Here is a 25,228-nt window from a genome sequence, read left to right as displayed (position 1 = left end):
CTACCATCTCTTCCTTTGGGAACACAAGGACCTAGTCCATAACATTGTTTCTGTTCCCCGTCAGAAACCATGTGGTTTTACCAAAGTAGGCAACCAGGAAAAGGGGCTTATAGAAGCAAATGTTAACAGTTGTGCTCAAGGACTGGGCATATAGTTTTAGACTTGAATTATTTGCCTTTGAATCTACTGTCACGTTCAAAGTCTGTCCTTTCTCCCTCCTTTCTTGCTTCTGTAGTCGCTGCTTCATTTGAGTCACTTCTGGCTCTAGTCGCTGTGCTGTTAAGAGGATTGCTTTTTTTCCAAAATTGGTGGGAAAAATTTCTCCTTTAGATAGAGTTTTTTGAGCGCAGACTCATACAGATTTCTGTCTTTGAGATCCTAAGGGATTTTGTTATTTTACCCCACCCAACAAATGGTATTCCAGAAGACAGCCTTGTGTATAGTCAAAATACATTGTAAGTATATTAAGTATATAACAAACCCCAAATTACCCAAAATGCTAAGGAATGAGAGATTCTGGAGAATAAAATATTTTGTTACCTGAGTTCACATTACTCCAAGTCTCCTTTTGCCCTCCCACCCTTGGGTTTTATTCAGCATTATTGGGATTATAATTGACATATAACATTGTGTAAGTTTAAGGCGTACAACACCTTAAGTGATTTGATACACTTAAATACTACAAAATGATTACCAGCATAGTGTTTGCTAACTCCTTCACTTCATAATGTCACATAATTACCATTTATATGTTATGATGAGAATGCCTAAGATCTACTTTCTTAATAATTTTTAAGTATATAATACAATGTTATTAACTATATTCACCATGCTATACATCAGATCCCCAAAAATTATTCATTTCACAACTGGAAATTTGTACCCTGTGACCAATATCTCCCCAGTTCTCTCATGCCCAGCCCCTGGTAACCACCATTCTACTCTCTGTTTCTATGAATTCGGCTTTTTAGAATTCCACATATAAGTGAGATCATACAGTATTTGTCTTTCTCTGAATTTATTTCACCTAGCATAATGCCCTCAAGATCCATCCACGTTGTCACTAATGGCAGGATTTTCTTATTTTTCATGGCTGAATAACATTCATACATATATGCCGCAGATGCCTCTGCCGCATCTTTGCTCACTGAATATATATATATATATATATATATATATATATATATATATGTATACATATATAGATGTATATATGTATGTATATATATATATAGAGAGAGAGAGAACCAAAAAATGTATACACATTTTAAGAAAGGAAAAAACTATATTAAAATTGGAATACTCAATATATACTGATGACAAAATATGAATACAAGGAACGTTTGACTTCTACAATTACAAGAGGTGCTCAAAGTCGTTACCCTCAGGGTCCAGATACTTCTGACTACAGCAAGCATTGTTTGAAAGACTTCTGTGGTGAGCGTGTAAACTGTCCCAACACCATAGCAGAAGATGCAGAACTTGTTGCTGTGCAAGGCCTCTGGGATCTTCCCTTGTGCCCATCACACACAGTACTATGTGTCTCAAACTTATGAATGTGTGCAGTTGTTAGGCATATTGGAGGTTCCGTTGCATACTCATGCCTCCAGTGTCGTTGTACTTCCACAACTTTCTCGAATTTCAAATATCACTTCAAAATGGTCTTGTGCTCCTCAAACAACAATCATGTTTCCGCCGTTTTCTTTGACTGTCCTGCCTGGTGATGCTAGCATGATGATGCTGGTGATGCCATGGTGATGCTAGCATTTGATTAACACCATCTTTTGACCGAACGTCATACTACACATTGCTACTATAATTCAGTACAACTTTGAAAAGTAATACATAGATAACATCTCTTAAAATGTATATAAGTGAACACTTTGGTCAATGTTGCTCAAGCAGTGGTTCGCCGTAATCATAAGTGTCTGGACACTGATGGTAACCACTTTCGGCACTTCTTGTAATTGCAGAAGTCAAATGTGACTTGAATCCATCTTTTGTTATTGGTACATATTGAGTATTACAATTTTAATACAGTTTTCCTTTCTTAAAATGTGTATACATTTTTTGGCACCGTGTGTGTGTGTGTGTGTGTGTGTGTGTGTGTCTTCTTTATCCATCCTTCTGTTGACAGACACTTAGGTTATTTCCATATCTTAGCTATTGTGAATAGTGCTGCCACTCATTCTTGGTTTTTGGAATCTTGCTAACATGACTGTACTATCTTTTCTGCCTCAGTGAGACAAAACCAGTTCACCTGGCCTTTGTTTGGTTTTTGAGGCTTCTAAGTCTTCAAGATTCTCATATTTAACACCAGGAATCACAGAAAAGGTTTGAGTGGAGAAAGTATAAAAGGCAGGTAGAGTTCAATATCTACCGAGATGAGGCTATCCCTTGGAATATATTTTGCTTTTATTGAAATCCAAAAAGAGGAACAAGTTTGTTTTTTGTCAGTGGTCTCTTTCTCTTCAAATCGGAGTATGGGGTGTGGGTGGGGAGCAGAGATTCTGCTAAGAAAAAGTCTCAAATAGTAACAATCTAGTAAACGGAGTCTTTATTTTAAATTAACCACTATCTGCAACAGAAATATCCAAGACTTGGAATTATGAATAAATCTATCTATCTGCTATGTCCTGGTTTTCTTGGTTATGAATATGCCCAGAATCTCAATATCTGCAATATACTCAGCCATCTGTGTGTAATGGGGTGACTCGGAGGGGGGTGATTTGTGAAGGAAGGATTACAAACTCTACTCAGTTCTTTTAGCCACCCAGGCTCCAGTGGGGTGGACCAAACAGGCCAAAAATACTATATAATGTTCTTGGCTGTTTCTTCTCATTTTTCTTTTGTTGGGTCCTACACTGGCTTCAGGAGTTATATATGTCTGAGAAATTGATACTGCAAAGTTCTGGCTTGTTCTCTGACCTGATGCTAAAGGATAAATATAGATCTCAACCACTACAGAAATTTGGCCAGGATTCCAAGGGGTGTGTGTGTGAGGAACGGTGACTGATGGAGCCATTCTGACATGTGGGCTAGAAAAAGACTTCTTTATGTACAAGACACTCTTCGGGGTGGGGAGGGGTAAAGCAAAAGCCTGGCCTCTAAAATCAGGACTCATAATCCACATTTTCAGGAGTTTCTGGATTGACACATATAAGGAACATTGTAGGTGGCTTGGTGTGAATATTGGGGGAGATGAGGGGAGCAAAGGGAATCTTTCCTGACATCTTAGATCCTTTTTCATGAGATCAGCTTTATGATAAAAGGAAGTTATTCTTGTCCATTTTCCCTTACCCCCAACTCCCACCCACACCCCACCCCCTGCATACACTGATATCCAACTTTCATTTGAGAAGAACACAACTTAAGATTTCCATTGGGCCCGTAGTATCTCAGGCCCTACAGAAACGCAGGGGGTGAGAAGAGACATGAATTGGGGGAGGGGGTTGTATCATTTATCCTCCTTACCGAGAATATCTCCTGCTCCCTGTAATGATGAGCTTGCTTTTCCATAGGGCTTTCCTTTGATTCAGAGAGGGGACCAACCAATGAGAGAGGGGCATGTTAGATTATTTTGGGGAAGGACTCATGCCAGGAGAGTTTACTTTTACTAGGTGCCAAGTGACCCCATGAACTAGTGTCTTCTGTACCAGAAAAAGCTCCAGAACTCTCACCCACTTGCTTGCCTCTGCTGCATCTTTGCTCACTGAACAGCCATGAGAAGGCAGCGCCGGCACAGAAGGGCTCTGGTCTTTGCATGCCGTTATCGCTACAGACTTGTGAGTCTCAGGGAACAGAAGACTTTGCTGCCCTTTTTTAGTGGGGTGGGTTGGGGGTTGTGTAGGTCTTGGTTTGCAGCTGGTTCTCCTTGGGATGGGCAGGAATAGTGAAGTTTAAGGAAACCCATAATTTCAAGAGTGAGCATTGACTCCCAGCATTCCATTGCACCCGAATTTGCTGGGTTGAAGCCCCTCTTCCTATGGAACAAAGATAAGGGAAGGGTAAGATGCCAGGGAATGAGAGGTCTTCCAAATTATTTTCTTCGGAGTCTGGCATTTGAACAGACCTTTTGGAGTCCGAGAGTAAAACATTCATTCTGATAGCAGGAAATTTAGCCAAGAGAGAAGGGAAGGGGCAGAGGAAATGAAAGGCACTGCTTACCCAGCTGTCTCAATCCCTTTGGGTAGTACCTTCTCAGGAACCCACCTGCTCTTTTTCTAAAGCAGAAATTCCAAACTATGGCTAAAATCATAGAATCCTACAAAAGCTGGGAGTAATCCTAGACATCACCTCTCCAGAACCCCTTATTATGTAAAGGAGGCTGCGGAGGCTCCTGAGGCTGCTGAGAGCACTGGAGTGACTTAGTGGAAGAACCAGAGTGAGAATGCAAGTTTTCTCACTTCTAATCTTGTGCTCTTTCCATTATATTTGCAGTATGCAATTCCACAACCCTCTGACCCTCCACCACCCATTGCCATCCTGCCTACCACCACACCCTGCCCAACACACACACACACACACACACACACACACAAACACACACACACACCCTTTTGATGTCACCGTTTATCTCCAGGATCCATTACAAATTTTTTTGAGCCCAAAGTTTCTTTGCATTTACTTTGCTATAATTCATTAATATATGCCACACACAATACTTTTTTGAAGGGAGGTATATTCTGAAATATCTCCCAAAGAGGATTGTGATCTGAGCCCCAGGAGAAAAAAGCTTTTATCTATTTTCCATTGGGAATGGCCACTTGTATAACCAGGTAGTTAAGTGAAGACTGTCAACAGCCAACAGAGGAAAACATGCATTCTTCTAACCTCATATCCACCTATGGAAGGCTTCCTTTAACTTTCCAGCCGCAATTTGTAGAATCTTTCTTTTGACATCCCCAAAGTTTCTTCCAGCTCTTAAAGCAGTCACAATCTGAAGGGCACATATAACTTCCTACTTGGCTTCTTTTCTGTGTAGTGTTGCTCAAGTATTGTGTGTAATTCCAATGATTTGTCAACTGGTTTGGATTTTTAATGCATCAGGGGATCTTGTTCTTTGTAGGGAACACATGATCGAATTTAAAAAGAAATGATTTGATGCAGTGAATAATCCTAAGCTAATTTCTCTTTTAAAATTAACCAACTCTAAACTGCATAGAAGAAAACATAGGTACTAAACTAATGGACCTTGGGTTCAAAGAGCATTTTATGAATTTGACTCCAAAGGCAATGGAAGTAAAAGATAGAATAAACAAATGGGACTATATGAAACTTAAAAGTTTCTGCACAGCAAAAGAAACCATCGACAAAATAAAGAGGCAACCAACTGAATGGGAGAAGATTTTTGCAAACAGTTCCTCCGATAAGGGTCTAATATCCAAAATATACAAGGAACTCATGAAACTCAACAACAAAAAAACAAACAACCCAACTGAAAAATGGGCAGAGCACCTGAGAGACATTTCTCCAAAGAGGACTTACAAATGGCAAATAGACACATGAAAAAATGCTCAACATCACTAATCATCAGAGAAATGCAAATAAAAACCACAATGAGATATCACCTCACCCCAGTCAGAATGGCTATCATCAACAAGACAAATAGTAATGAGTGTTGGAGAGGCTGTGGAGAAAAATTTACCTTCATACACTGTTGGTGGGAATGCAGACTGGTGCAGCCGCTGTGGAAGGCAGTGTGGAGGTTCCTCAAGAAATTACGAATAGAATTACCATATGACCCAGCAATCGCTCTCCTGGGTATCTACCCCAAAAAATTGAAAGCATTTCTCTATAGAGACACGTGTACTCCAATGTTCATTGCAGCTTTGTTTACAGTGGCCAAGACATGGAAACAACCAAAATGTCCTTCGATAGACGAATGGATAAAGAAGTTGTGGATGGAACAGAATAGAGAGTCCAGACGTAAATCCATGCCTATATGCCCATCTAATCTACGACAATGGAAGCAAGAATGTACGATGGGGTAAAGATAGTCTGTTCAATAAGTGGTGTTGGGAAACCTGGACAGACACATGCAAGAAAATGAAGCTGGACCACCTCCTTACACCATATACAAAAACAAATTCAAAATGGCTTAAAGACTTAAATGTAAGATCTGAAACCATAAAATATCTAGAAGAAAATATAGGAAGAAACTTCATGGACATTACCCGGAGTAAGATTTTCACTGATATATCCCCTCGCGCGAGGGAAGTAAGAGAAAAAATAAACATGTGGGATTACATCAAACTAAAAAGTTTTTTCACAGCAAAGGAAACCATCAATAAAACAAAAAGGGATCCTACTGTATGGGAAAAGATATTTGCCAATGATATATCTGATAAGGGATTAATATCACAAATCTATAAAAAACTTACTCAACTCCACTCCAAAAAAACAAACAACCCAATTAAAAAATGGGCAGAGGACTTGGGGAGACATTTCTCTAAAAAGGACATACAGAAGGCAAGAAGACATATGAAGAAATGCTCAACCTCACTAACCATCAGAGAAATGCAAATAAAAACCACAATGAGATACCACCTCACTCCAGTCAAAATGGCTATCATCAATAAATCAACAAACAACAAATGCTGGCGCGGATGTGGAGAAAAGGGAACGCTAGTGCACTGTTGGTGGGACTGCAGATTAGTGCAGCCACTATGGAAAACAGTATGGAGGTATCTCAGGAATCTGAAAATGGAACTACCCTATGATCCAGTAATTCCACTCCTAGGCATCTACCCGGAGAAATCCAAAACTCCAATTCAAAAATCTGTATGCACTCCTATGTTTATTGCAGCACTTTACACAATAGCCAAGATATGGAAACAACCGAAATGCCCATCGGTAGATGACTGGATTAAGAAGCTGTGGTACATTTATACAATGGAGTATTACGCAGCCATAAAGAAGAAAGAAATCTTATCATTTGCAGCAACATGGATGGATCTAGAGAACATTATGTTAAGTGAAATAAGTCAGAAAGAGAAAGACAAGTACCATATGATCTCACTTATATATGGAATCTAAAGAAAAGACTATGTGAATGAACTAATCAGAGACAGTTTTGGGGACGCAGAGAAAAAACCGAGAGTGGTTAGATGGGTGTGTGGGAGGGGGTTGGGGATAAGGGGAAAGGTGAAGGGATTTGGAAGCAGCTGGTAACCACAAGATGGCCTCAGGGTTTTTTTGAAAATTAATTTGGGGAAGGTATTCTATAATGTTGTAAAGATTTTGTTGGGTATCCGATGGACATGCGTCCCATTTGGGAGACCACCTCAGGGATACTGTGGATACCTGATCATGGCATTGTACACCAGAAGCTAAACATTAATGAATGCCAACTATAATTTTATATATATAATGTGATGGCTCAGTGTGAGGTCGGAGGGATAGTGGATGGGGGGAGGGGGGATCACAGTATGAGGGATATAAATGATGAACGTCTAAGTATTACCTTGTTTTGTACACCTGAAACTAATAAATAAATTAATTAATTAAAAAAAACAACAAAAAAAAGAAGTTGTGGTATATATACACAATGGAATACTATTCGGCGTTAAGGAAAGATGATATAGGAACATTTGTGACAACATGAATGGATCTTGAGAGTATAATGCTAAGCAAAATAAGTCAGACAGAAAAAGCAGAGAACCCTATGATTTCACTGATATGTGGTATATAAACCAAAAACAAGACAAACAAATGAGAAACAAAAACTCATAGACAGACAATAGTTTAATGGTTACCAGAGGGTAAGGGGTGTGGGGGGAGGGAGATGAGGGTAAGGGGGATCAAATATATGGTGATGGAAGGAGAACTGACTCTGGGTGGTGAACACACAATGGGATTTATAGTTGATGTAATACAGAATTGTACACCTGAAATTATGTAATTTCATTAACAATTGTCACCCCAATAAAAAAATTTAAATTAAATAAATAAATAAATAAATAAATAAATAAAAAATTAACCAACTCTTCAAATGTTTACAGGGCATTGCTCAATGCAGGGCACAAATTTATCCTTTGAGTCATACCATTTGTTTATATATTTGTTTATATGTTTATATATGTAGAGTGCTCAAAATGGAGCCACCCTCTGCCCTTCACTCCTCCCTTTCAAGGCAATACGATGGGCCCAGCATGCACCTAGTGTTGTATCCCAGCACACTCACACTATCACAAGAGGGCAGTGCCACTTTGGGAAACTGACAAAAACAGACCTTTTCATTACCAAATGATTCTCTACTGGATTCTGTTAAATAGTTATTTGCACAGAAGTGACTTCCTTGCACATTGTGAGGTTCTCTGATACCTAAAAACAGGAAGGAAAGAAAAAAGGTATTTGAGGTTCCTGATCTTGAGGTATTGTGAAAGCTATAGAGAAATTAGCTTTGAGAAGGTTAATTCTTCCTTGGAAGGTAAATCTTTAATGACAAGCTATCTTTAATGGGATTATCATGAGAACTCATATCTACAAATAAGATCAAGCTCAGGCCAAGCCCAGCCTCCTCTTCTGTGGAACAGAAGTAGAGGGCAGGCATATAGGCAATAAGGAGAGAAAAGGAAGTGGTTCAGAAAATATAAAGGGAATATAAATTCCTCCATGAGGAAACATTACACTTCAAATTCTCTGAGTTTCCCAGTTGCACTAGATTCTCTGGGAGCCATGATGACTACCCACTGCAGTCCATATGACTGCTGAGGATAGGGTGACAAGTTCTGTGAGAACATTTCCCCAGAGTCAGGCAGTTATCATTGACATTTGTTCAGTACCCACTGATTACCTAGCTGTGGGCTCCACACTGTGGCAGGCCATCAAGGAGTTAGAAAATATGAGCTCTACTCCCTGGGTGCTCAGAATGTAATTTGGGAGGTCAAATGTGTACATATGTTCACACCCAAATGAAAAAGTTTTAAGAACATTTATGAATCCATTCAACTTTGAGTGATAGGGTTCATTTTCCTAAGCCTTACATCATGAGTCCATGTCAGAGTCAGAAATCCTCGATTATAAGCATCTACAATCTCTTGGGAACACAGAATCTAACATATTGTTGTGCTCCATAAATCTGCTAAACCACCTCTAGGAATAGAGGAGGAACATCATTGTCCAGGGTATCGAGAGACATAGGTTCTGGGACTGTCAACTCTATCATGAACTTGCTGTGTGCCTTTGGTTAGATCCTGTCCCCTCTCTGGGCTTCAGATGGACAAGTGAATCTTCAAGATCCCTGTCAGTTCTAACATGGTGTGCAATATAAAGCTGTACATTTGAACAAATTAGACAGAAATCAAAGAGTGCTTATAATCAAGAGCTACATAGTGCTGGGCAGACTGAATGCTGACAGTAAAGCCTTATCATTCTACATCATTTTTACTGATTCTAAACAATCCAATTTTCTGAGCACTCTCCCCCCAATGGCATCTTTTTAAGCTGAGTGTCCTCTAAATGGCCTTTGAGGAATCAGGCAGGGAGGGGGCTGCATGGAGCCCCTAGCCTCTATCATTCGACACATTTAACCCCAACAGGTGCACAGGCCCCATCACTCTTCAGATTTGGGTAGCAGAGAGAAGGGAATGTGGCTTCATTTTCTGCTGCTGCAGTGAGCCTTAGCAGACCCGCAAAGATCAAAGATCCAACTCTCTTGACTGTGACTGGGAGGCATTTGAAATACCATTTGGTGAAGTCTAGGTTTTTCTTTTCTTTAATGTTGTTTAATTTTCTTAGAACCACTTAGAGAAGATTACCGCTCCAGACCTCAAGTAATGGCTACACTCAGTCAATCAACAAATATGTGCTGACCACTTACTATATGTCCAGATTTTTGCCTATGGTATGAGGTTTGGGGGTGGAGGGTCCCAGCCTTCAGTGGTCTGTTCAACCACCTTAAGGCAGAAAGAGGTTCCAGATCATGCAACAGTCAGAAAAGCAGCAAACAGCCCCCAATCTCTTGCTTCTGTTGGGAAGGCAGTCTAAGTTTTGAAGAGGGGTACAGCAGTTGGCTTCTCTGCCTGATGTCTATCCCAGTTTTCAGCCACAACTTGGGATGGTGAAATGGGGCACTGGAAAGTGTAAAGGGTGTTAGGATGAAGCTGGTTTGGACTAAGGATTTGCCATCATGGACACAAGTGTCTAAAACTACTCCATCCTCCAGCGTTGAGCTCAGCTCTGCCCTGAGAAGCCAAAGTAAAGAGGGAGGCCAAGGACACAGGACACAGTAGTGACACGAGCAGTCTTAGGGTAAGAGCCCAAATGCCTGAAGCTGAGAACAAAACTTGCACCTTTATGGAAAGGATATTGGGTCAAAATAGGCCTTAGAAAGGGTATTTCCTCCAAAAGAACAGAGAAAAAGAAAATCTGCCCTTGTAACAATGGGTATGTTTATGGGGAAGTAGAAATTTGAAACATCTCCAAATATTGAGTTGTTTTCTATTTATAGATGGCTGGTGGGATGTGCCAGTGTAAATTTTTTTCAAAAAGGGGATTGTTTTGTCAGTGTTCCAGGACAATCAGGATGAAGTAAACCAGCACTACTTAGCAGATGAAGAGGAAGAAGCAGAAGAGGCTAGGGTGATGATGGTACCCAATTTCGAGGAGGAGGAGGAAGAAGAGGAGGAGAAAGAAGAGGAGGAAAAGGAGGAGGAAAAGGGTCAGGGTCAGTCAACAATCAAAACTTAGTGGTGGAAATTGCAGATCGTGAACGAAAACCTTTGGGATCCGGAGAAAAGGATGTCTCTGGCCCAAACACGTCAGAGTTGGAGTACGCCCCAGTTGTCCCAATGCCCCAGTCGAGTATCCTTTCTTTTTGGTTTGGTGTCCAGGACTCCTTTACCATATGTTGGATAGCCTTGTCTCCAAACTTCCCTTAGATATCATGTAAAAGGATCAATGCCTAGGGAAATGCCTGGGCTATGGGCAGATCCCATCAGAAAAAAACTCGACGTGAGTGAACAAACTTGATTATATAGCTGAAATCCATTGGGCTCAAAATCATTTGCAATGTAGAGACAGCAAGAATGAGTTGGCATAGAGCAGAATTTTTTTTAAGTTCCCAGACTTTTCACTTTCTATCTATGTGACCTCGGGCGCATCATTTACCCTCTCTGAGTCTCTGTTTCCTCTCCTACCAAATGAGGGAAACAAATCTCTGTCTTGCCTCTCACACAGGATCAGCTGGAGGCTCCAATAAGGTGTTAGAATTATAAAGTTGAAAGTACTACGCAGAAAACTATTTCTAGGATATGAGACCCAAGTCCCTGCTAACCTGACCAAAGGTTTATAAAGCCTCCTCGTTTCATCTAGGAATGTCAGAGAATGAGAGTCGTGAGGCCTGCCCCTAGCACCAGTTTTTGGATGCTTTATGCTCCCATGGTGTATACAGAGAAATTAGGTTTAAAGGGATCATTTCTAGTGATTAAGGCTGAGCCCCCATATCACTTGATCAATAGTGGAATCACATTCCTTAGCATTCCCTTTTTGTCTCACATGCTGCCACCTCTTTGACTTCACAACTTCCCAGCACTTCTCTCCCAGGGTCCTACTCACCTCTTGAACTATTATTAATGCTGAGCCTTCTCCTCAGGAGTTTTTGCCTGTGGTCAAATTCACACTTGCCACAAAATTCACACTTGCCACAAAATTCACACTTGCCACACTCTTTGCATAGCCCAGAAAAAGAGCTGTTGCTGGTTTGGAACTCAGTTAACCCACAGAAGAAAAAGTAGAGGATGCCATGGATGAAATAAGAGTTCCCTAGTGTCAAGGGTCAAAGGTTTAGTCAGGGTGAAACAGCCACCCTGTTTCCTGGAATTAGGTATAGCAGGTGTGGGTCTCTTAACAACATCCACCTCCTTTCACCCTTCCTTAGTTCTTAGCCCCATCCCTGCCCATCCCTTGAACTCTCAACTGGAAAAAATGTACCATTCAAGGAGCATTCCGACATTCTGGAAGCTGCAGACAAATGCTGGACACTCACTGGGGCTCCAAAGGATACACAGCTGTTTCTTCCTTGCCTAAAGAGAACTGGAAAAACAGGCCTTGTAAAATGCAAGTGTGATTCTGGGAGAGGGTGCCCTACATTAATCCTTTAACAGCCAGTCATTTGGAACTTCACCAGAGGAAATGATCCAAATTGCTCAAGGGGAGAACAATCCACAGACCAATAAATGGGGATGAGGGAGGAATGTTCAAGTGCCCAGGGAAGATATGGCATTGGGGACACTGCACGATAGGCCATATCCAGGCCTCTGGGTAGCAGGTCTAAGGAGAGCCCAGGAATTATGGCTTCTTCTGTTTGGCTATCTATGAGCAAAGGGCAAATAGTGATCCTAATGCTTAAGCCACCAGGCATATGTCTTGCTGCCTTCTTGCTTGAAAACTAGGTGCCCACTTGAGCCTGAACAGTAACATGACCAACATATTCACCTGCCTATTATTATGTTCCAAAAGTTTCCTTTGGTGGCTGAACAACCTCTATTCTTAGGAACTATATGTCTTTTTATTGGATATTGACAAGAACCATATGAGGTAGTAATATTATTACCTCATTTTACACATGCAGAAACTGAGACTTAGAGATAGTAAGTAATTTGTCTGAAGTCACATAATTAATAAGTACCAGCACTGGAAGTCAAACCCATGTTGGACTCTTGCCAGAACACCACAGCGTCTTCATGAACTATAGCAATGAGCAATGCCCTGATGGGTAGGGCCACAAGAACTGATAGGGTGTTTTGGTGGGAGGAGTGAAGAATCGGGATTATGGGTACCTAGTCTATCCAAGATATCCAGGTCTACCCAAGTTTGGGTGGGGCATTCAGGAGAAAGCCTTGGGAAGGTTGGAGAGGTCAATGGGTTCAGATGTATATACTGTTTCGTTTTGCCTCGGGTGTGTGTGGCTAAGTTAGTTAGCCTATCACAGACTCCAGTGCACAAAATCCTGGGTAAGGCTGAGGGGACTCATTGCTAGTGACATTCTCCCATCTATAGATTCCTGGCCACACATCCAGGGCAAGAAGGAAGAGATCTCTGAGGGAGATCTGAGTCTTCTGGTCCCCTAGCACGTCTCCATCTGTTGATCCATTCCCAGGATAGGGATAAGGGTAAAGGAAAGGAGGAGGTGGCACAGTGCACATCACATAAGAACAGCCAGTGGGCAGTCACCATATCATAGGCACACAGGTGTTACAGTTTCTTCTCGAGGGACGCCAGCTGAATCAATGTGTTCATGTGCCAGTTCTGCTTTAGATTACCCTATGAAACACAAAAGTTCCATTTCTAGTGGGATTACTAAATAATTTTTTCTCCTTTTGTCCACTTTTTTTTCCAGTTAATTTTATTTGGTTCATGGTTCAATTTAAAAGTTAATATTTGGATTAGGTTTGAGGTACAGAAAAGGTAGGTGGTTTGTTTCGGTTTCTGGTTTATGATTCAGTGTCAATCTGTAGCTCCAACATCATGTCACTTGTGAGTAGGGCCAGATATTATTGGTTGAGAGAGCCCCAAAGAGGACTTGAAAAGAGCTTCTCAGCAACAATCTCACTCTCATTCACCTTACTCTGTGCAGCCTAATCCTGGGGCAAACCTAATCTTAATATAGCCCACAGAGGAGGAATTCACACAACTATGTGTCTGCTCTTCTAACAATAATAATACTAGTAATAACAATGATAAAGACTGCCATTTATAGAGCACTTGGTATCTGCCAGCTTCTGTGCTATGCTATTTATATGCATTATTCAAGTACTATTATTGTCCTCATTTTAGTGATGAGGAAATTGAGGTCCAGATTGGTAAACAGCATGTTGAATATTAAAAATCTAGGAAGTGTATGGAGGTATCTCAGGAATCTGAAAATGGAACTACCCTATGATCCAGTAATTCCACTCCTAGGCATCTACCCGGAGAAATCCAAAACTCCAATTCAAAAATCTGTATGCACTCCTATGTTTATTGCAGCACTTTACACAATAGCCAAGATATGGAAACAACCAAAATGCCCATCGGTAGATGACTGGATTAAGAAGCTGTGGTATATTTATACAATGGAGTATTACGCAGCCATAAAGAAGAAAGAAATCTTATCATTTGCAGCAACATGGATGGATCTAGAGAACATTATGTTAAGTGAAATAAGTCAGAAAGAGAAAGACAAGTACCATATGATCTCACTTATATATGGAATCTAAAGAAAAGACTATGTGAATGAACTAATCAGAGTCAGTTTTGGGGACGCAGAGAAAAAACCGAGAGTGGTTAGATGGGTGTGTGGGAGGGGCTTGGGGATAAGGGGAAAGGTGAAGGGATTTGGAAGCAGCTGGTAACCACAAGATGGCCTCAGGGTTTTTCTTTTGAAAATTAATTTGGGGAAGGTATTCTATAATGTTGTAAAGATTTTGTTGGGTATCCGATGGACATGCGTCCTATTTGGGAGACCACCTCAGGGATACTGTGGATACCTGATCATGGCATTGTACATCAGAAGCTAAACATTAATGAATGCCAACTATAATTTTATATATATAATGTGATGGTTCAGTGTGAGGTCGGAGGGATAGTGGATGGGGGGAGGGGGGTTCACAGTATGAGGGATATAAATGATGAACGTCTAAGTATTACCTTGTTTTGTACACCTGAAACTAATAAATAAACTAATTAATTAAAAAAAAATAAAATAAAAAAAAATCAAAAAAAAAAAAAATCTAGGAAGTGGTAAGGTCAGGATAGGACTGAATTTCAGATACAGTAGTCCCTCCTTATCCATGAGAGATACATTCCAAGACCCCTAGTGGATACCTAAACCATATATATACACACTATGTTTTTTCCTATACATACATACCTAATTTATAAATTAAGCACAGAAAGAGATTAACAACAATAAGTTATAATAAAATAGAACAATTATAACAATATACTGTGATAAAAGTTATGTGAATGCAGCATTAAGTAAAATAAAGTTACCTGAACACAAGCACTGTGATAACTGTGACAGTCAATCTGGTAACCAAGCCAGCTACTAAGTGACAAATAAGTGGGTAGCATATACAGCATGGATGTTCTGGGCAATGGGATGATTCACATCCTGGGCAGGATGGAGTGGGATAGCGTGAGATTTCATCACGCTACTCATCACGATGTACAATTTAAAACTTATTAATTGTTTATTTTGGGGATTTTCCACTTAATATTTTTGGACCAAGGTTGACTGCAGGTAACTGAAACTACAGAAAGCAAAGCCGTGGATAAGAGAGAATTATTGTATTGTTACAGATATAGAGAAGAATATGAGTTAAGTGATTAACTTATTCCCATTTTACCTGTGAGGAATATGGGGTGCAGAGAGGTTCTGTAACTTGCCTAAGTTCACAGGTAGAGATCACAGGTAACAAGTGTCAATAATTAAGTACAGTTTCCTCCTCCTCCCTTCCCGGTCCTGTGTTAGAATTCTTTTTGAATAGCAGAACCACTTAAACTTTTGCTAAAAATGAATAAGATTTCAAACGAGTGGGGTGAAACCTCACTTTGCTTTGATTAGAGGCAAGTCCAATTGGAAACTAATCAAAAGTTTGAATTATAGACTATGTGAAAAGAAATACTGTTTTCGTTCCTTGCAAATACATACAATCACTGGAACCAAGTTGCTAGGACTCCTCAGGGCACCTGCTTTAATGAATAGCAAAGAATGATTTATACTTAGGACATCAACTCTTGCCCAGAGGACTCCCAAGAAATTTGCCCTCTGCAGTACTTTAAACTCCCCTGTAATCTTGTTGATGGTCATCATTTGCTCAGCAAGCCCTTCCATCAGAGATGGCTGTAAAGGTAAACTGCAATCAGGCCTCTAACACAATTCTCACCAATTCCAAATTGGTGAAATCTGAATGTGCAAGGATATAATGAATCTGGGGATTTTTTTAAAAAAGCCATCTTATGTGTTTGGGTTGATTCTGGCTCATGAGTTCAAGTGAGGAGGCAGCACTTGTTGGCAAGTACCTGACCACTCTTATCTTGTTCTGCAGGTGTGACCTTAGTCATTTACTTCTTTTTCTACGCCTCCCTGGCTGCTGTGATCATCCTCTGCATGTGCATGCTATTTCTGACCATCTGTCCTTACATGCTGACCTTCACTGAGAGGGTGAAGCCTCCTGGTGAGTGCCCAAATGCCCTCTGTTGTCAGAAGTTGCTAGACAGAAATCTGCTTACACAGCATGTTCAACTTCAATTAATTTTGGTTCTTCCACTAATTACTTAGGGATTCAATTATTCAGAGTAAAAGTAAAATGGTACTTCGCAAATTATGGTCTTTTTCATTTTGATTGCCTAGGGGGAAATGGTTTCATGGGAATCAATACAAAAAAATTATCCCAAGAATAGGTTAACATATCCAAGACCTGTTTCCATTGCCAGGAGTTATGATTAGACCCTTCGCCCATAGCCTTAACTTCAACTTCAACTTTTCTGAACCTGACACTTGGCAGCATTATGTGATTAATCTAAATGGCTTTCTGCAGGGTAAGTTCCTCCGATTGGTGCAAATCTCTTTAGAAAGGTGATGGGTGGGGATTCAAAATTCACATGGCTCAGAAATCCCACTCTTACTAACCCCAGCCCATCCCAGCCTTTCCTTACCTTGCATCCTCTTCAGCACCTGTATATACAATCAAAACTGCTCTGATTTATGGTTGCACATTGCTTTGAAAGCATATAAGCCAACTCTCCAGCAACACGGTAAGTCCATTGAGGCAGAGAACTTGTCATCTCTTCTTGAACACCTTACAGCACCTAGTTATGTCCTGAGCACATCCAGATGACTCAATAATGATCGGTTACAAAAAAATAATCTTGGGGGAGGTAGTGGTGAGAAAAGAAGAGTGTTCTCCAGAGCTGGAAGATCCCTGTCTCCTACACTTTCTCAAGCTAAGAGAATTCATTTCTTGGAGATCAGCCATCTTAAAGTCAGAGAGCAAGGGTCTTAATTTAACAGCATTTCAGAAAGTAGTTAGAGGGAGTTTAAATTACCCAGAGGTGGCAGACACTCCAACATTGTGATCTGAAGTGTTTTCAAGATGCCTATCTCTGTACCGTCATCATACACATTTTCAGGAACAAATGAGTGGCTTTTTGAGAAGCCCTTCCACAGGGTGAAAACTGAGGTAGCAGCTTGGTTAGGGTTAAACACAAATAGCTGTATTTATCCAGCTATCAAACAGGAACTCTAGTGGGTTTACATTACTGACATATTATTTGTGGAAAAAAGCCAGTTAGACTAATATGGTTGGCCTGGCCTAGCTGAAGTGGGGGATGGGTTGGGAGTGGCCAGTAGAATATGCACTGAAGTAAGAGGAAAACAATCTTTTATGTGACAGGAAGTGTTATTTAAAAGCATAAATTTTGTCCTTTAACTTTAACCCTGCATAGAAGAGTCTATCATCCCCATTTTACAAATGGGAAAACTGAGGCTCAGAAAGAGGAAGTAATGTGATCAAAGTCTCCCAGCAGCAGAACCAGTATTTAAACCCGCATTCATATTCTTCACATCCTTGCTATTCAAAGCATGATCCAGGGACCAGCTGCATCAGCATCTCCTGGGAGTTTTTTTTTTTTTTTTAATTAATTTATTTATTTATTAGTTTCAGGTGTACAAAACAAGGTAATACTTAGACGTTCATCATTTATATCCCTCATACTGTGAACCCCCCTCCCCCCATCCACTATCCCTCCGACCTCACACTGAACCATCACATTATATATATAAAATTATAGTTGGCATTCATTAATGTTTAGCTTCTGATGTACAATGCCATGATCAGGTATCCACAGTATCCCTGAGGTGGTCTCCCAAATAGGACGCATGTCCATTGGATACCCAACAAAATCTTTACAACATTATAGAATACCTTCCCCAAATTAATTTTCAAAAAAAAAAAAAACCCTGAGGCCATCTTGTGGTTACCAGCTGCTTCCAAATCCCTTCACCTTTCCCCTTATCCCCAACCCCCTCCCACACACCCATCTAACCACTCTCGGTTTTTTCTCTGCGTCCCCAAAACTGTCTCTGATTAGTTCATTCACATAGTCTTTTCTTTAGATTCCATATATAAGTGAGATCATATGGTACTTGTCTTTCTCTTTCTGACTTATTTCACTTAACATAATGTTCTCTAGATCCATCCATGTTGCTGCAAATGATAAGATTTCTTTCTTCTTTATGGCTGCGTAATACTCCATTGTATAAATGTACCACAGCTTCTTAATCCAGTCATCTACCGATGGGCATTTCGGTTGTTTCCATATCTTGGCTATTGTGTAAAGTGCTGCAATAAACATAGGAGTGCATACAGATTTTTGAATTGGAGTTTTGGATTTCTCCGGGTAGATGCCTAGGAGTGGAATTACTGGATCATAGGGTAGTTCCATTTTCAGATTCCTGAGATACCTCCATACTGTTTTCCATAGTGGCTGCACTAATCTGCAGTTCCTGGGAGTTTCTTAGAGAGGTAGAATCTCAGGCCCCTGTTGAATCAGGATCATTTTAGCAAGATCCGCCTGTGATTTGTATGACCTTTAAAGCTTGAGAAGGGCTACTTTTCATAATCTTTTGCTGCTGCAATATGACCAGGAGTTAGAAACTCAGCTTTGTATCAGTAATGCTTGGTGTTATTTTTGGTAAGTCTAAGCTTCAGATTCCTCACCTGCAAAATGTGGGGGGGTTCTTATGAGTCCATGTAATTCCATTTTGGACTCCCAAATGTCTTGGACATCATAGCCAGTACAGTATCTTCTTTATTTTCAAGATGCTTGTGAGTTATTGCAAATGTACTGCCAGAATCTCTGACGAGGAAATCCCTCTGAGAAGCTAGGAGGTGGAGAAATACCAATTCTGATCTGATGACAGAGGTAGGGAACATTAGGAAAAGCCTTGCATTTTTCATTCCTAAGCATAGGTAATATGCCCTGTTTAAAAGGAACATACCTCTGAAATAGACATCCCAGAGTATCAATTTCATTCCCATGAGGACTGGGATTTTGCAATAATGGTCATACCCATGTCACACTATTTTTAATGGAACTACCTCAAGAGAAACAATGAGCACATCATTAGATTATATTTAGAAAGTTATTATTTGAGCATAGTTATAGCTTTGTCTGAGCAATAATAAAGGCTTAGCCATAACTGGAATAGATTTAAAATTCCCAGTTGCTTCCTAATAATATCAAACCCAGGTCACAACCATGTCTAGATGAGGATCCAGCAATACATTTGGACTTTTGCCTCTGGTGGATCACACATATGCAATCCCCTCTGAAAACCTGAGCTACTTGGAACATGAATACATGGGGGTTGGATCTAACAGGATTACCTGACTCCACTGTTTAGAACCAAATGATAAATAATGCAGTAATTTCTAAAGCCTCGATCTATGGCATTTAGTAGCCCAAAGATCAGCTCACAGATAGTCCCTTTCAGCTCTTTCCCTGGATATGTGTAACTTGGACACATGTTACATTCCATCCAATGTAAAGGAACATTTAACTCTGAGTGCTTCAGGTCTCAGTAGACAAGATCTCACGCCCTCACCATCTTGGTGGAGATGTTATGTTTGTCATTTGTTTCTGTCTTTCAATCTAAGTTTCTATTTTGCAGTGCTAACTTCCTCTGTAAAGAATGAGGAGCTGGTTTATTTCCTCTTCTTCCTCCTCCCCCTCCTTCTCTGCTTCTTCCTCTTTTCCCCCTTCCTCCTCCTTTTCGTCTTCCTCCCCCTTTCTCCTGTCCCACAAAACACACTTCTCACTCTATTGCATCAGGTGCCTCTATTGACCTCAAAGGGAGATGTTTTCAAGGCTGAACTTAAAGAGATTTAACCCAGGAGATTTGCCTCCTTATAAACGCCATGCCTTAACATGATCCAGTCCTTCCTCCAAAATCTGCCTACTACATGCCTATTCCTCTCCCAGAAGCAGAAGAGGCAATCCTCTATGTATACAATATACCATATCTGAAAAGAAAAAATGGAAAGTAGAAATTATAAAGTGATTAACATATGACCTAGAAATGGATATCCAAAAGTTCCAAGGGAATGAGAAACAAGGGGACAGGCAATCAATGTGGGCTGAGGGGACTAGCCAGGAAGTCTTCCTGGAGGCATGTTAATGATGAAGGGCCTTGGGCACTTGATGTCATGCCTAAGACAGATTGAGTGGGCTTTCCAAGGATCACAAGCAAGGTGGAAAAAGTTTGAAACTAGGGAGAAGGACTAATGAAAACATGGCCTTCCCGTATAGTAGCTGTCTAACATGACCCTTTGTCACCCACACATGCTTTAGGTTATAATGACAGTCTTCAAGAAGAAATAAATGTAGATTGTACACCAGGGCAGTACTTCATCCAAGATGGCAATGAGGATGAGGACAAGAAGGCCTGCCAATTGAAGCACTCCTTCCTGAAGAACTTCTCTGGCCTGGAAGACTCTACTTTTGGCTACTCTACTGGACAACCCTGCATCCTTCTAAAGATGAACAGGGTATATTTACCCTTGACACTCTGGTGATGATAAGTGGATGAGTTGGGTAGGAATGCTCTGGACACTCCATTTCTCTTGGGCTCTGTCTTTACACACTGCAAATATGGCCATTTTTTACTGACAGCATCAGTAATATAAACAAGTAGACAAACTATCAAGCAATAATTCTTTTTTCCTCCTGGAACACTTCCTATTTCTATTCTTCTCCCACACCCCCAAACCTGCCTTTTGATGCCCTGTCAGGAATGAGATCCTGAACTGTTTGTAACAGGGAATTGACATGGGGGTGGCGTGGGGGACAATTTTTATACCATAAGAAATGCATTTTCCTTCTCTCCTGCCACGCCTTAGGTATGGGAGAGCCCTCCTGAAATCAGGAAGTTCTTTCTTTACATCTCAGGTTATCTTGCTGCAGTTACTATTGTATGAGTATCAGGCACAAAAAGGAGTAAGCTGACCTGCACAGTGCTGAAGATATTTTTCATTTTCTGCTTTTTGTAATTTTTCTGAGAGGGCAAAATAGATTAAGCTTATGCCTAAGAAAGGGATGACTCAAGGGAGATAAAAGCCCTATTTTTACTGTCAAGTCTTGTTTTATGTTTTGTTTTGTTTTTTTAAAAAAACAATGCTGGTTTTCTTTTGATAGATGGTAGGCTTTTGTCCTGAGCTTGGAGACCCTGTGAAGGTTTCCAGCAAAGTGCAGGTAAAACGCCTTTTTGAGTAAGCATTGCTAGCACGTCTATTTCATGTAAAAATGTGGTTCATCCCTTTCAAGGGCTTGACCGTGGATAGTTGGCTATGGGTTAGGAAAGGGTTACTCTTTTCATAATTACACCTCCCTTTAGTAACCTCAAGTCTCCTATTTCCAGAAAGAATTCAATTCGTGCGTGTTTTTGTGTGTTGTATGTATGTGTATGTGCTGGTTTATACCTGAGAAAGCCAAAACCTGAACCTCAGCTAAGAGCTATAGCAGGGAACAACAATGTGCCAAGTCATTAACTGGGATTATGTTTACACTTTTGCTTTTAGCTCTAATTACTTGTTTCTTTGAACTAAACAAATAGCCATTAGAGTCATTAGTCCCTGTTTTTATTGTTGTTGTTTTTTAATTCAAGTTTATTGGGGTGACAATTGTTGGCAAAGTTACATAGATTTAAGGTGTACAATTCTGTAATACATCATCTATCTATCACATTGTGTGTTCACCACCCACAGTCAGTTCTCTTTCCATCACCATATATTTTAACCCCTTTACCCTCATCTACCAACCTCCTCCCCCCTTACCCTCTGGTAAAGTCCCTGCTTTTAAAACTCAATTTGACTTTCTGCAGCAATGACCAGTGGCACTAGTGTTGTAATAACAAATGATTACAAGGGAGTGTAAACAGAACTCCGCTAATATGCTAATTAACTCTCCTTGGAGAGACCATTAAATGCTATCTCATCTGCACCAATTAGCTCCTTTGTAGGAAAAACCCCTAGACTTGGGGTTTGCTTCTTAAACTGGCTGAAGCACCCTCCTGTTTGACAAGATCAACTACACCCCCAGCCCTGGACAGTCGTCTTGTAAATGTGTGAAGCCAGGTAACTCTGTTCTCAGTACTAGAAATACAACTCAAAACTCCAGTCTTGATGGTGGCAGATCAGAAAGGAGTGAAAGGCAGCATTTATTAAGCCAATGGTCCGCATTCAGCAAGCATTTATTGATCACTTATTACAGACTGGGTACTTTGCTAGGTGTTGGAAGTGCCAAGATAAATATGACTCTATGAAATCAGGGCAATCAAGTATTGCAGGTGCTATGAAAGGTGAGGTAGGGATATTGATAATAAAGAGGTCAGTTCCACGTAGAGGGTGGTGATGCTGAAGATGAGCTTTGAAAGGTGAGGCCATGTTTGCCAGATGAACAAGGTAGGAAGGACATTCATTCTGTTCACATGTACGTGACTATATGTAAATAAATACACCCATGTGTGAGGTGTGACTACAAACTAGTAGAATTGATTCCACAGACCATTCACGAAAAATGAATTTCATTGCTTTTCAGAATATGTAAACACACCATAAAGACCAACTCAGTCTCAAACTAGCATATTAATTGGATTGAATCCTGCTTATAGTTCCCTAGTAGAAGCCATTCACTTTTCAGCTTGCATCGAACTTTGCTGAGAACTGTCCTTTTATATATATATATAAAAACTATTAACCAAAAACAACAAAAGAACAAGACAAACAAATGAGAAAGAAAAACTCATAGACACAGACAATAATTTAGTGGTTACCAGAGGGTAAAGAGGGTAGGGGGTGGGAGATGAGGGTAAGGGGGATCAAATATATGGTGATGGAAGGAGAACTGACACTGGGTGGTGAACACACAATGGGATTTATAGATGATGTAATACAGAATTGTACACCTGAAATCTATGTAAATTTACTAACAATTGTCACCCTAATAAATTTAATTAAAAAAATTTAAAAAAAGTCTTTATACATCCTATACTAATCAATACTGGTCAACTCCACGCCAACTTGTGGAAATCAAGCAGGATGAGGTAACTACGAGAATAAATTAAGAACTTAGTTTATACTAAGAATGATTATACTATATTGACAGAAGTCATCACATGACCCTAGTGAGTGATTTGCTAATAGTGATGAACAATTGTCCCTTATTAGCCCTAGATCTCTGCTATTTAGGGCAAAACTAATGCACAGGCAGAATGGACAATCCCCTACCTGACATGATATGATGAGGACAGACTTGTTTATTTAATCAGTTCACCTTTCTTATCCTCCAGACTCCACCTACTGTATTTAAGCACTACAGAGAATGTGGTTAGAGATATGAGTTTAGGTAAGCGAACTGTGCACCTGGTCTAACTTCCAAAAGAACTGAGCCCACAGTGTGCAAGTTGTTATGGAATGGGATTTATTAAACATGTTCCAAATTACACCTGCCTCAGCTTCAAAGTCCAACACTGGGAGCCATGCCCAGTATGATTCTTTGGAGAGGGGCTGGCATGGTAGGCCCTCTTGCTAGAGCAGCACCAGGTACTGCAAGTGCTTTGGATTCCTCTGTTTGGGTCCCCTAGGAACCAGCACAGAACCATACTAAGCACCTTCAACCTCCTCACTCCAGGGCCTTCCATTAACTATTTTTTGAACTGAAAAGCCAAGTATGGAATACTCCTCTGGGGACATCCGGGCGGAACTATGCCACATTCTGCTTTTGTGATCTTCTTGGGACAGTTGGTTGTGGGTCACACAGTGATTTCACCTGGGGCACAGGCCCCTTTAGTTCAGGCTTCAAGTGAGTGATCCAGCACCCCACATATATCTGCTTTACTTACAGAGAGGCAATGAAAATGACATCTGATCCATCAATTACTACCCAGAGTCAGCTTCTTTTGACCTCTGCTACTACCCTTACTAGGCAAACTGACTCACGTAAGCCTATATCCCCTTCACTCTTTGCTGTCAGAAAGGGCTCAGAGGCAAAGGAAGGGCTGGCTGGGATCTATGTGAATTAGGGAGCAGCAGGCAGTAACAGATGGGTGGTAGCCCACCCTATCAATTTCTATCACTCCTTTCCATATCTGAAGGAATCTGGGATATAGTCTGGTCTAACTCATTCAGTTTACAGATGGAGAAATTAGAGTTCAGAGAGAAGTGACTTGTCCCATTATACATAACTAATTGGCAGCAGAGCCAGGAGCAGACAAAATCATTCCCATTACACTCAGTTATGCCCAAATAATCCTACTTCCGTTTTTCTCCCATTTGAGGCCTGGGGCAGTGAAGCCTTCATCTCTAACACAGAGACTTGACAGATACTAGTTCTGGTTTGATTTGTGGTCTGATATCCAAAAATTCATATCATACTTAGTTAGAATTGGTTTTCCCCAGAGGACAATCAAACTTCTGACAGTGACTTCGGAGAGAAATGTATAATTCCTCCACTATCCCAAGGCAGAGAAAGCATGTCATTTGCTTTAGCCATTTGTGACTTGGCATCATGGGATTTACTCATTTCCCTTTTGGAGCTTATCCCATCCTGCACTGAATATCTGACCATTTCCATCTTATTACCCTCCCACACAGCCACCCCTCTTCACATTTAGAAATCATTATTCTTCCACCTACAGGTTAACTACACCTCCCCGCTGGTGGCAATGCACTATACAGATGTGGTGAAGAACCAAGCCGTGCCTGTGCAGTGCCAACTGAAGGGCAAAGGCATCATAAATGATGGCATCAATAATCATTTTGTGGGTAGAGTAATCTTTACTTTGAACATAGAAACCTAAGAACTTCAGGAGACCACACACAGCAGTTATGTTTCTGTTATATTTCATGTTACCCCTGATAGCACCTGAATTCTTTTTCTTCAATCAAGACACAGCCAGATGGACACCTAAGATCATCTTTCCTTGCCTTTGACATATGTATGAAATGACATTGTGGGAACTATTTGATTTTCTAAAAGTGGTCTCTCCTGATGACAAGTAGATTACATTAATTTCCATCCCCCCCCCACTTAAAACTAAAACCCATTCTTGCCGCTAGAGGTCTCATTGCAGTATAAACACAATATCTGATAAAATTCACAATATCAATGAAGGAGAATTTCTATGATGATTATCAGTTCATCATGTTTTCTAAAACGTTGTTATTTTTAGAGGTGAAATTCC

The 25,228-nt window shown here is 40.5% G+C and overlaps 1 protein-coding gene across 1 annotated transcript; it reads left to right on the top strand.

The window, feature by feature from the left end:
* Positions 1-3,722: 3,722 nt before the first annotated feature.
* ATP1B4 (ATPase Na+/K+ transporting family member beta 4) lies at positions 3,723-24,844 on the top strand (the record flags this gene model as incomplete). Its single annotated transcript, XM_081043538.1, is given in 11 exon segments — positions 3,723-3,785; positions 10,519-10,689; positions 10,693-10,774; positions 16,035-16,163; positions 16,423-16,527; positions 20,341-20,537; positions 21,184-21,240; positions 23,890-23,910; positions 23,914-23,965; positions 23,968-23,984; positions 24,683-24,844. Coding segments are annotated over 11 exon segments (1,056 nt in total).
* Between the last annotated feature and the right edge of the window lie 384 nt (positions 24,845-25,228).

The sequence above is a fragment of the Rhinolophus hipposideros genome (genome assembly GCF_964194185.1).
Source record: "Rhinolophus hipposideros genome assembly, chromosome: X".
Taxonomy (NCBI): Eukaryota; Metazoa; Chordata; class Mammalia; order Chiroptera; family Rhinolophidae; genus Rhinolophus; species Rhinolophus hipposideros.
Note: the sequence above shows the minus strand (reverse complement) of the source record. Positions and strands in the feature narration are given on the sequence as shown.